This window comes from Chlorocebus sabaeus, chromosome 12, assembly GCF_047675955.1.
Source record: "Chlorocebus sabaeus isolate Y175 chromosome 12, mChlSab1.0.hap1, whole genome shotgun sequence".
In the NCBI taxonomy this organism is placed as follows: domain Eukaryota; kingdom Metazoa; phylum Chordata; class Mammalia; order Primates; family Cercopithecidae; genus Chlorocebus; species Chlorocebus sabaeus.
The window spans coordinates 79,225,710-79,238,964 of record NC_132915.1 but is presented as its reverse complement, the minus strand read 5'-3'; the positions used below and the strand labels follow the sequence as shown (position 1 = coordinate 79,238,964).

The 13,255-nt window shown below is 50.8% G+C and overlaps 1 protein-coding gene across 3 annotated transcripts in view; it reads left to right on the top strand.

The window, feature by feature from the left end:
* Nucleotides 1–227: 227 nt before the first annotated feature.
* The window catches only part of EPB41L4B (erythrocyte membrane protein band 4.1 like 4B), a 152,833-nt gene continuing 139,805 nt past the window's right edge, over nt 228–13,255 (top strand). The window contains exon 1 of one of the 3 annotated variants that reach the window (XM_007968475.3): nt 228–1,138. In XM_007968475.3, the coding sequence (XP_007966666.3) occupies nt 836–1,138 (303 nt within the window). In that variant the 5' untranslated portion in view covers nt 228–835. The remainder of the gene's footprint in view (nt 1,139–13,255) is intronic. The other 2 variants (XM_007968474.3, XM_007968476.3) reach the window with 2 other exon arrangements.

The window sequence follows — 13,255 nt, the reverse complement described above, 5'->3', positions numbered from 1 at the left end:
CTATTCTGTCTGGTCTCCGGAGCAAGTCTTCCCAGAGGGCACGCAGCCTTGTTTTCCTATCGGTGCAAGGGGGTACTCGGCGCCTCCAGGGCTCTGGGAGCCGGAAACACGTGTGTGCTCACCTACGTGTACACACGTGAGCACACCTACAGCAGCAGGGGGCGCTCGGGCCGGCAGGGGGCAGCACAGACCCAGCTTGCAATTACCCGGCGCAGCCCCGAGGGAGGAGGGCGTGCTGCAGTCCCGGCGGCGGCGGCGGCGGCGGCGGCGGCGGCTGGAGGTGCAGCCTCCCAGGTGGGAGGCGGGGGCTGCGGGCGCAGGAAAAGGCGCCTTGGGAGCGGGCGCTCGGCGGGGCCTCCTCGGGCCCCGGGCGCGGCGCGGCGAGTGGGAGCGAGCGCGCCAGAACCACGCAGGCGCCCTGCTCCGGCTGGCCCTCGGCCGGCGCGCGGCGCGGGAGCAGCCCGCAGCCCGCAGCCCGCCCCCTGCGCCCCCCGCAGCTCCTGGGCCGCCCGCAGCCGCCCGTCGGGAGCAGCCCATCGGCAGCCTGCGCAGGCCGCCGGCCCGGGAGAGCGCGCGGCGGCGGCGGCGGCGGCGGGACGGCCCCGAGCGCGCCCTCCCGCCTGCGGCCACTCTCAGCCAGAGCTGGCCCGGCCGGCGCGCCCCGCAGGCGGCCGGAGCGCGGCCTCGGCCTCGGCCCGAGCTAGCCCCGGGCCGTAGCACGCGAGAGGCGGCGCGGGCGGCCGAGGGCACTGACGGCGTCGCGGGGCGCTCCCGGGCGGCGGCGCAGCGGCAGCGGCGGCGCAGGGGGCGGAGGCAGGGGGCGCCCCCAGCCAGGATGCTGCGGTTCCTGCGCCGGACCTTTGGCCGCCGCTCCATGCAACGCTACGCGCGGGGCGCGGCGGGGCGCGGGGCCGCCGGGCTGGGGGACGAGCGCGACGGGGGGCTGCGGGGGGGCCCGGCCGCCGCCTCCTCCTCTGCGCTGCCCGCCGCGCCCGGGGGCAGCGTGTTCCCGGCGGGCGGCGGGCCCCTGCTCACCGGCGGCGCGGCCGTGCACATCTCCGCCGCCGGCGCCGCCAAGGCCACCCTCTACTGCCGCGTCTTCCTGCTCGACGGGACCGAAGTGAGCGTGGACCTGCCGGTGAGTGACGGGGCCGGTCTGGGGCACTGGCACCTCGCGCCCCTGGGAGCAGCTCCCCCTCCCCCAGTGCTGGCCTCGGGGGTGCTTCCCTTGCACCTCCCTGGGGATCCCCTCCCCCATCCCCTTATCCGAGCACTCCTTAACTCTGTTTCTTCTTGGGCCACCCAGTCCTGGTCTCTTCTGGGGCCCCACCTTTGGCCTGCGCCCCCTCCTTGGCACATTGTGCCGCGGCGTTGCGATTTCTCTGGCTCCCACCTAGTCCTTGGGGCCTCGCCCCCTCCCCAGTACACACGGTCCCCAAGTCCCGAGACCCCGCCCCCCTGACGCGGGTGGCTGGCGCTCCCCTTCTGTCCCTAGCTTCCAGCAGGGGTCTTCCTGATACTGGGTTGTTGGGTGGAAGATGTCATATCAATGTGAGGCCGTCCGTGGGTGTCCAGCTTGTCCCCCTTAAACTCGCCATCAGGCCTTGATGAGACAGCAGAGAGGAGATCCCCTCGCCTGCTGCTCGGCAGGCGCCCCAAGTTTGGGAGTGGGGTTTAAAAGACCATTTCTGCTCTCTGCTGATCCCCTCTGGGTACACCCTACTCCCATTCCGTGAGCCCCATCTGCCCCGCAGCCTCGCAGCGGGTAGGGTGACTTGGGAGCTAACTCTAGAGTCGGCTCTCTCGGACCTGTCCGCCTTGCACCGACAGAGCCCTTGCTGGGGCGCTAGGAGTCGACCCCGGGGTGCCCGCGGGGCCAGGCGCGCCTGATTTTCTCCCTCGGGTACCGTGCGTGGGGTCGGCGGGGCACCCCAGGGCGGCGGCATCTGGGCCTGCGTCCCGGGCACCCGCCCACAGGTGGTTGCACCCCCGCCCCGCGCCAGCTGAGAGCTAGGCCGGCGCTGTCGTCCCCTGCAGGGCGTCCAGTTACCAGTGAGTCTTCCTGGCTGAAGGGGCCAGATCAGATCAAATCAAACCACACATTAACTGGGCGCCCACTGTGCACCCGGCGCTGCGGCAGACGGTGCCTTCGGGAATTTCTGGGTGTGACTGAGGACATAGCAGTAATTGAGCTTTAGATGAATGTTAGATCATCTCGAGGATGTCAAGGGAAGAAATAACATACCCGTACTTCCAAGGAAGCATATAGGCCTTCCTGGGTGCGAGAAATGTTTGGACTTCATGAGAGAACTAGGAACATGTGAAAAGGGTCTCAGATGGGAAAATCAGAGCCTGCCTGGCTTGGAGTTGAACGCTTCCCGGTGTAGGTTGAATTTCGAGACAGTTTCAATTTATGGCAATTTTATTTTTGTGGTTCTTTGTGCTCTCCATAAGATATCATTTTGCTATGAAAATACCCTTTTGGGGCCTTTTTATTGATGGAAAAGGAGCCAACATTCGGGTGCTTAGAGCTGTTGCCTTTAAAATAGCATTAAAATGTTACTGCTCCCCAAGAATGAGGCTCTCCAGCCTTTATTCAGCTGAGAGAGGAGGCCTGAAGAGCCGGGGAGGAGGAGAGGGGAGCAGGCTGCCTCTGGAGTGGGCAGCTTGTGTTAGGAGAGGATGTGGCGTAGTTTGCATCTCGGATCTGGGAAAGGAATGCTATCCTTGGGAAGTTTGACAGTGCTCCTTGCCTGTGGTTTTCTCATCTGTTCCCTGGGGATGATTCGTTTATAAAATGTATTGCTTGTCAGCTCCGTGAGACAGGCTTAAGTGGTGTGCATGGTGAATAGACCCAAACAGGTACACAAATGAACAGGTTGGGACAGGAAGGCTGACTGATTCCAGCCAGTGTAGCCCTCACTGGAGCCTGGTGGGGGAAGGGGATATTTGCATCCTAAAAGGTTTCTTCACTTTATAAAAGGCTGCTTGACAAAAGAATTCCCCCGTCCCAGGTATTCCTAGGATGGCAAATTTCTTGATTCCTTTATGATGTGACTTAGTGAAGCCCACATTTTATGTATGCACACACACACACACACACGTATATGCCCCCTGTTCACAGGCAGATAAAAAGCAAATGCTGGCTTGTGTCACGTGAGCTCTCAGGTAGGAAAGATGAAGAAAAATCGCCAGTGGGCACAGCTCATCGATTTAAGGATTTATTAGATATTAGGACTGCATCACAGTCTCCCACATTCATCTTCCCAGATCTGAGTGTGTGTTCCTGTAATTAATTCTGAGTTACGAGGTTAATGCCAGGCGGCCAGCTCCCCAATGCGTTTGTAGCATTTGCTGCTTCTCAGACCCACTTCACTGGGCTCACTCTTTATACTGTCCTTTTTGGCATTTGGCCCCACTTGTCATTATTCTCTTTTGTGTTCCTGGATTTTTACCGCTTCCTGGGCCCTGGTGTTGCCTTTCTGCTTGTCGCAAGATAGGATTTACCTTTGACCGCGATACCCCAAGCTGGCTTCTCAGGCACCCAGGGACGTTGCCGGGCTAACTGTGTCTCCTTTGTAATTAAAACCCTCAGGCAGTGTTAGCCTTGAGAATTCTTTTGCTTAACCTCCTAAAAGTTGGCTATGTGCTGTCATAAACCTTTTTATTAGCCCTAGTTAGGACGCTTGTGTTCTGAAATTGTCCAGAACACAATAACACCCTCAGTGTGACTGTGCTGTGGCACCTCAGTCCAGTCCAGACCGCATTTATTGGGCGTCTCCCATGTGCCGAGCTCTGTGCTGCAGACACAAAGGTGAATGAGATGTGGCCTGGAGGCTCTTGGGAAACTCAGGTGAAAACAGGTTTCTTTTATTCTGGGTGATGCTAAGTGATATGACAGGCACACCCAGACAGGGTGCTGTGGCCAGATGGGATGGGGGAATTGGAAGGACTTCCAGGAGACTTTGACACTTGAGATTATAGGGTCTCAGATCCAGTGTCCCTTGGCAAAGCCATGGGCCAATTGTTATATATAATAAAGGGAAAAGCAACTGCAATTGTTTCTTCTGATAGGGCTTGGAGCCCCCTTCTCTAGTGGTAGGTTGAGTCACCTCGCATCCCTGAGTATTCTGTTTTTGTTTTTGTTTTTTGGATATGGGGTCTCATCCAGGCTGGAGTGCAGTGGTGTGACCACAGCTCACTACAGTCTTGATCTCCTAGCCTCAAGCGATCCTCCCACCTCAGCCTCTCTAGTAGCTGGGACTATGGGTGTGCACCACTACACCCAGCTAATTAAAGAATTATTTTTATAGACATGGGATCTCACTATATTGCCCAGGCTGGTCTCAAACGTGTAGGCTCCAGCGATCCTCCTGCCTCAGCCCCTAACAGTGTTGGGATTACAGGCATGAGCCACTGTGCTTGGCCCCTGGGTGTTCTTAATCTTTGCTATAGATAGTCAGCAGCTTTTCAATGTTTGATAAAATAAAATGTGAATAAAAGGATCTTTTAAAAAAAACTGTAACATGCAGTCTAAAGTGGACTTGCTGTACAAACCCAGCTTCCAGATGAGCCCTTGCTCTCCCTACCAACCAGAGTGCCAGCCTGAGCCAGTCCTCTTCAGAAACCCTGGCCCTGCCTTGGACAGCACCTCCCTCTCCTTAGCCCAGCCCAGCCCTGCCCAACCCTCAGGTGTGGTCTGGTCAGAGCAGGGCAGGGCTCCCTCCCTCAGTCTGCCCTAGACGCTTTCCTTCTATTAATGCAGCTGAAGATCCCATTAGTGTGCTTGGCAGCGGCACCCACTGTTGACTCATATTAGCTCTCTGTTGACTAAATCCCTGGCATCGCTTTTGCTCGTGTGGCTGTTGCTCAGCCCTGCCTCCCGTTGCCCTGTGTGCTCAGTGTGGAAAGCTGTTAGGACGTGTGGCCGGCCAGTTAGTACTCCCGCCATGCTTTGGAGGGAACGGCCCATGGGCCATTGTTGCATTTGGTGGTGCAGTTGCCTTCCCTGCATCTGGAACTCAACATCGACTCATTGTGGTCCAGTGCAAACATGGGGGATTTCAGAATTCGAAGATCTACCTTTGCATATTACACCCTGGCTCTGCAACTTTGGACAATTTCAGCTCTCTGAGCCATTGACTTCCTGATCTTTCAAATGGGGATGTTGGGAGGATTCATTGATGGGAAGGCCTCAAGGTGCAACAGAGTGCTGAAAGGTTGCTAGTAGGTTGTGATCTTAGAAACCTCTGCTTCCTCTACTTTGGACTCTGGAAAGATTTGAAGAAGTTTCCAGTAATAGACATTAAAAAAAAAAAAAAAAAAAAATGTTGTGCCAGGCAGGCTAACCATTGCTTGGCTCTTCTTTAGTGGAAATTGGAAGTTGGATGTAGTATGAGAAATGCTTTTTAAAAGTTTCACTTTGGATGTGAGAAGTGATGTTTTTTCAGCAAAAACAGGATAATGCAGGTTTTTAGAATTTTAGGACTGAAACCTCTGATCTGACATAACGTATGTGGTACAACATAAAGGTTACATGGCTTGTTTTAGAGTTGAAAGGGACCCTGGACAGCACCTCCCCGGCCCATTGGAGAAACTGGAAAACTGTGGTCTGTAGCTATAAAGTGACTTCCCTTCAGTCAGTTAGTGAACGAGTTTGAACGGGCTGCTTTGAGAACCCTGATTGTCAGCGTCTGAAGGTGTCAAGCGTAGGGTCAGCAGTGGGAGGGAAGACTAACCCCACGTCCTAACACAGGATCATGGAAGGGGGTTGGGGTACGTTCCTGGCAGTTGGAAATAGAACCGATTTTCCCAAACAGTGGAAAAACTGGATCCCTGTGGAAAATGATCCCAACTTCAGTGTTCACAAAGTTCATCTGGGATTTTTTTTCTTCCAATTAAAATTCCCAGAGCACACCCCCACAATTTATTGATTAAGTATATCAGGAAGCTCAACTTTTCACAAGTTACTCCAGATAATTCTGATGCAGGTGGTCTCTTCACAGCCAGTGAAAAACCCTGGCTCTAGAACTGTGAGAACAGAGGCAGCTACCATGCATTATAAACTGCTGTAGCAATGGGGCGAGGGGTGGTAGGGGGGTTGGCAGTCTTTGAGCTGGGGTTTGACCTGTACTTTAGGGAGCCCATTTTTGTCACAGTGGAGTGGAGGGCTAGAGGAGGGATGGAGACCGGTCGTGCCATTGCAGTTGTCAGGTAAGGGGTGATGATGGCCTGACTAGGAGAAGGGGGTGATGGTAGAGCAGCTCACAGGTGGAGTCAGGTGGGTGTGTCAGGGAGGGTGAAGGTTTGAGATTGGGCTGTCTTCACTCTTCACTGGTTGGGAAGAATTAAGAGATCCGCAAGAGGTCAGAGACCACAGCTTCTCATTTCTACCCTTTCCCAAGGCTCTGGCTGCCATGGGCACCCTGGCTTATCCAAGGCCTCTGGGTGGCTTGCTTTTTCTGCCCCTGTAGGGTAGGTATTGGCTAAAGGTGGCCTTCCAGTGCTTACCCCACTCACACCCCCTCAGACCTGGAATGAAGCCTTGGATATCTAGTGGGTCATGAGTTTGTGTTATTTTTGGAAACGCCTCCTTTGTTTTAAAAGGAAGACTGAGGTGGGGGGTGAGAGAGGGGTAATGAACACCCTTCCCAAAGAGGGTGTCACAATACAAGCAAGAGCACTAACTGCCCTTCTGCACTTGCTGGATTTGTCAGTGTTAATAAGGGGCGGGGGTTGGCCTGCAGGGGGAAGGGGCCGCAGCCCAACCTCTCCAGTGCCAGTAACATGACCCTACACTGGTACAGGGCTCTGAACAAATATTAACTTGCTAAGCACTTTCACGTGCATAATCTCATTGAATTCTGTTCCTAGTACACTGCAGCAGATGAAGGCACAGGTCTGTTTCATTTTGAAATAGCAGAAGGTCGATGGGGGTGGGGCCTTCCCTTAAATTCTTGCGTGGGGACTTATAAAAAATCCAGCCTGGCAACCACAGAAATCCTCCGCCTACCATTTGTCCTCAAAACACGTGTTCCATCCTTGCCCACTGCTTGACTCCCTTTGGCCAGCTGGGGGTGGGCTCCTCCCCGGGCCTCTCTGCCCTGCCTGGAGCCTTCTCCTCCAGTGGGAACTGCACTCCAGTTTCCACCTGTAGCCCGTGACTGCTGCCTGTGGGCAGGGTCAGCTGCTGATTCATCTGGGTGTGTTTCCCAGGTTCGTGTGTGTGCTCTCCTTTCATTTCTCATTTACAATGCGTTCATCGAAGACCCATTTGAAAATACAGAAAGGTTGGAACAACATCTACAGTTTCGTTAGATAAGCACTGTTAAAATTGGGGTGCCCTTTCATCTGTGCTTTCTTTCATATTTAGATATAAACGTGTTTTTAAAATGATGAACTTATATGGGTTGATGGAAGTGTGTCTCCTCCCGACCTCACACAGTTGAATAAGGATGTTCGACCTGGAGCTTGTGTCTCTTTAGGGTGAGGCCCTCGGCCCTCCTCTCTACATTTCCTGGGACTCTTAGCTGGGGTGGGGAGCCCCCCAGTGCTGGTTAGCCATCTGCGCTGTGTGCTGCCTGTTGCCCCTGCCTTGGTAGGAAGCAAGCTGCCTGGCACTCTGACCCTCCTCACCACAATTACCTTCCCTTGCTGGCAGGTTAAAAGGTCTTGTTGATGTGACCTGAGAATCCCCTTGCATCTGAGGGTGCCTGCTATGGGGCGGTCTCGACTCCTGCCAGCCCAGGATGCCTATGACTCTGCTACCAGCCAGAGCTGATCTGGCAGAGTGGGACTGGAGCCTGGCAGCATCCCTGGTGTGTCCCCCACCAACCCTAATCCCTCTAATCTCACTCCTTCTGCAGCCTCTGTGGCCTCTCTCTAGAGCTGGATTAATTTTACTAGTCCCACTTGATTTTAATTTCTGGTTTATTTTAAATTGTTTTCCAAAATGTTTTTGTTTGCTCACAGTATGTTTTCTTCAGTCAGCAAAGGCTTACTGGGTACTTAAACTGCAATAAGCATGAGGGAGGATATTGGAGAGAGAATAGTGTTTCTTCAGCTCCCAGTCTTGAGGGGCAGACAGAGTAAACAGATGCCCATAAACCAACATGGGGTGGTGCCAGGGGTGAGCAACTGAACTGTGGGCTGGAGTTGGAGAAGATTTTTTTTTTCTTTTTTTGGTAACGTTGGGGGGTCTCGCTATATTGCCCAGGCTGGCCTGGAACTCCTGGCCTCAGGAGATCCTCCCACCACGGCCTCTCAAAGCTCTGGGATTACAGGTGTGAGCCACCACACTCAGGCAGTTGGAGAAGGTTTGATACCCAGAGTGACAATGGACTTGTCCCAAAGGATGTGTAGGAGTTCTGCTGTATCTGGGTGGAGGGAACAGCAGGTGCAAACGCATGGAAGATGGGGGTCAGAAAAGCCCCCATCCCTGGGCTCCAGGTTCCTTGGGGTAGGGGAGCCAGATGAGTTCTGGCTGTGTCCTTGGATCTTAAAGGAGTGAGTGAGTGGGTACCCTTTGAAATGAAGATGATGTTGCGAGCCCATCTAGGCGATTATGTTGTTGAATCCTCACAAAAACTGTGGTGATGGTTACTGTTGTTATTCCTGATTTGTAGAGGAAAGAATCAGGGTTTAGCAGACAGGTTAAGAAACGCCCAAGGTCACGTAGCTAGTAAAGGCAGACTCTAGCTTGATTTGTGGTCTGGGAAGGTCTCTGACAGCACAGCTGGGTGAGGGGGGTGGGAAGGCTCTGAGCTTGCCCCTGAGGTTCCGAGCTGGATGGAGACCCCTGAGCCCCCAAAGGGTTTCCACCTTTGTAGGCCACTTGGGATCACATTTTCTTCTTTAGTTAGACTCATTGAATGTCATTTCACTCGAGTGCATAATGGTTTGATGGCCATAATTCAACACTCAGATCAGAAGTAGGTGATGTTTTTAAAAAGTGCTTAATAGAACTACATTAAAATTATCTCAAAGAAAAACATTTTCCTATTCCTATCCTGCTGCATAGCAACTAGTCGGTTTCACTTTGTTCCTTTCCATCTTGGTGCTTTTGTATACATGTTTATAAGCGTGGTGTATATCCTTTAAAACATTTTTTTCTTTTCTCCTCCCCATCCACATTTCTTGACAGGCTTCTCACCAGTTTGGTGCGTATTCTAGAATATTTAAATTCAACCCCTATTCTGTGCTGTGTGTGATGTGGTTTGAGTGAGTAATACCTGTCTCTGGGGGCTTGGAGGTTGATATGCAAAGCACCTGATCACTTACGCATCAGGCAGCCCTGTCTCCAAGGCGTGCAGAATCGGTGTTGCTTCCCTTCATCGCTGCCGCCTGGGAAGGTGCACGTTATCATCCCCTTTGCAGATGGTCTTGGAGAGCAGATGGCCTCGGGCCACTCTGCTAGTAAGTACAGGACAGCCAGATTGAATTTAGGTTTCCTGACTCATTTTCCAGTGCTCTTCCCCTCAGCCCATGCTGTGCACACCCAGCCTTCCTGTGTTGAGTATGTGTTCTCTTAGAACTCCCTGGGAAGGTCAGAATTTCATGCAGTAAAATCCCCTGTCTTTTCTGAACCACTTTGCCTTTCAGCATCTCTGGCATTTGGATTCTGTCTACCATTTCTCAGCATTTTTTGCAGGTTCTTTTCCCCAAAGTCATAGCTGGCTGAGTGCCCAGCATTTTCTTCCTGAAGCTAAGAACCGGAAGATGATATCCCAAGGGTCCTGTCCCGCCCGTGGGATCTTCCGGTGCTTCCTTGTTACCCAGCTCAGCTCCCCCCGGGTGGAATGGTCTGCCCTGCAGCTGTGAGGATGCCAACTGCCTGGTTCAGCGGGTGCCTGCAGAGCTGGCATCCCTCCGCTCTGTGGTTTCTTTTCCATGCCTGTCTCATGAGCTTAGTGTTGTGTGCAGCCTAGCATTCGCTCAGGTGGGTTGAAGTCGGCCTGATCGTGCGTCTCCTTTGCTCTACCTGCTCACTTGCTCAGCTGCACCTACCCTGAATTATGAATTTTTTGAAAATTGTGGTATTAATATAAATAACATAAAATTTACTATTTTAACCGTGTTTAAGTGTATGCAGTTAAGTGGCATGATGTACATTCACACTGTTTTGCAACCTTCACCACCACCGGTCTCCAGACGTTTTTCTTCTTCGCAAGCTGAAACTCGGTCCCCATTAAACCCTAACTCCTTACTTTCACTTCCCCCAACCCCTGGCAACCACCATTCTACTTTTTTGTCTATGAATTTAGCTAATAGGTACCCCGTAGAAGTGGAATCCTACAGTATTTGTCCATTTGTGCTGGCGTATTTCACTTAGCCTAATATTCTCAAGGTTCATCCATGTTGTATGTAGCAGGTGCCAGAACTTCATTCCTTTTTTAACGCCGAGTAATGTTCTCTTGTAAGAGTATACCACATACAGTTTATCCATTCATGGACTGTGGATGTTTATGCAGGTCTGGACCGTCTTAACTCGGTCCTACCCATTCACTTGTGACACTGCCACCGGAGACTTGGATGTCCCTAGCCCTCACCTCGTGGTTTTATTCTTGGATTCTGACACCTCTTCCCCGGGACTCTTCTGCATCGTGCTGATCATCTTCCAAGGCTGTCTGGGCTTCGTTTGGGGGTGTGTGGCAGACAAGTTTTCTCCCCCTTACATTTTTGTCTGAGTTGCTCAGTGTTGGCAAGCCCTCTGTCCAGCACATTCTTTAGATTTTTAAATGATGAAATATAAATACAAAGGACTCTCTATAACATGAATAGTTTTAGCAAAATAACACAATGAACATCCTTGTGCCCACCACCCAGCTTAGGAACAAAGACCATCACCAGTGCTGTGAAAGTCCCCCATGCTCCGCCTCAGCCACATTCCCGTCCCTCCCTCCTGAAGTTTGTCTTTCGTCCCTTTCTTTTCTTTATAGGTTTTCTGCATATGTACCTTTTCCTAAACAATATCATGTTGGTTTTGCAGGTTTGTAAACTGTATATACGTGAGTTTTTCCTTCAATATTGTGTCTGTGAGAATTCGTGTCAATGAGATGACTAGAGTTCTTACTGTTCTGTAGTTATTCCATTGCATGCATAGACCGGAATTTATGCTGTGTGGACATTTGGGATGTTTTCACTTTGGAACTATTAGGGAAAAAAAAATACCGCTTGAACTTTCTGAAATTGGTCTCTGGTGTACGTGTGCCAGGAAGCATCTCTCCTGGGTGTGTACCTGGGAGGAAGAGTGGGCGGGGCCCTTTATAATCATACAGAATTGTTTTCCAGAGTCCCCACAGCATGTAAAAACTTCCCTAATCTGTTCGTCTCCAACACTTGGCATTGTCAACTTCTTTGTTTGATTTTACCAGGATAGTGGGAGTTAGTGGGATCTTTGTGGTCTTTACTTTCCTCCTGTTGATGGGGTTGAGTGTCTTTCACTTATCCATCTCTCTTTCTCTCTCTCTCTGCGTGTGTGTGTGTGTGTGTGTGTGTGTGTGTGTGTGTGTCTTTTAATAATAGAGATGGGATCTGGCTGTGTTGCCTAGGCCATTCTCAAACTCCTGGCCTCAAGCAATTCTCCCATCTCAGCCTCCCAAAGTGCTGGCATTACAGGCATGAGCCACTGCACCTGGCCAGGGTTGAGTGTCTTTCACATGTTGTTAGCAATGTGTAGTTCCTCCTGGAATGCTTTGTTTCATGATTTTCACCTGTGTTTTTAGGTGGAGTTGTATTTTTCTCATTGGCCCCTGGACCCCATGAGATTGTCTCCCGAAGAAGGGGATACTTCTTCTTCTGAGGTCTTCTCAGTGGAATAAGGGAGAGAACACTGTAAGCCCCCAAATTGACAAGCTTCCCTGGCAGATCTTTCCTCACTAAGTAGGAATTAATGTTTTGACTTCACTTTCACTGTGAATGAGCTGAAGTTGGTTGCTGCTGGTGGCTTTTTGTGAGAGCAACTACGGGATCTATAGTATTCACATCAGCTCTGCCCACTCTTTTTGAAGTTTTTATTATGGAAATTTCTAAGCATATTCCAAAGTAGCGAGAACTATATATGGACCCTAAGTACTCATCTTCATTTCTGTACTTACCAGTTTATGACCACTCTCCTTTTATACCCCTCCCTATTGCCCTTTCCTGATTATTTTAGACAAATTCTAAACATGTCATCTTTCTTTCTTTCTTTCTTCCTTCTTTCTTTCTTTCTTTCTTTCTTTCTTTCTTTCTTTCTTTCTTTCTTTCTTTCTTTCTTTCTTTCTCCTTCCTTCCTTCCTTCCTTCCTTCCTTCCTTCCTTCCTTCCTTCCTTCCTTCCTTCCTTCCTTCCTTCTCTCTCTCTCTCTCTCTCTCTCTTTCTTTCTTTCAAGACGGAGTCTCACTTTGTCACCTAGGCTGGGGTGCAGTGCGTGATCTTGGCTCCCTGCAACCTCCCTGGCTCCAGGATTCAAGCGATTCTCCTGCCTCAGCTTCCTGAATAGCTGGGATTACAGGCATGCGCCACCACGCTTGGCTAATTTTTTGTATTTTTAGTAGAGACTGGGTTTCACCATGTTGGACAGGCTGGTCTTGAAATCCTGACCTCAAGCGATCTGCCTGCCTCAGCCTCCCAAAGTGCTGAGATTACAGGCATGAGTCACCATACCTGGCCTAAACATGTAATTTCAAACATGTATTTCAGTATGTATCTCTGTAAGATAAGGACGACTTTTAGAAAAATAGAGTTGGTTGTGATAGCACACACTTGTAGTCCCAGCTACTTGGGAGGCTGAGATGGGAGGATCACTTGAGTCCAGGAATTGGAGGCCAGCCTGGACAACATAACAAGACCTCATCATATATATACACATATATATGATATGTGTATATATGAGATATATATGAGATATATATATGATATATCATATATGTGTGTGTGTATATATATAACTATATATACATAGTTCCCTAATACTATTAAAGATTCTTAAAATAATGAACAATTATTTTTTAGTGTCAGATATTCAGCCAGTGTTCAAATTTTCTTCTGTGGTTTTCAGCAAGGTTCTGTCATTGCGATTGATAAATATTCTATCTAAGGCTCATAACCTAAATACCTCCCTCCTCACCTTTTTGAGCCATTTATCTGTTGGAGAAGTGAGGCCATTTGTCCTATTTCAGTTTGTTACCTTCCGGGTTTTGTTGATTGCATCCTCAACATTGGTCACCGCTGAGGTACAGTTAGTTCAGGGAATGGCCTTATTTCAAGCATCTGAT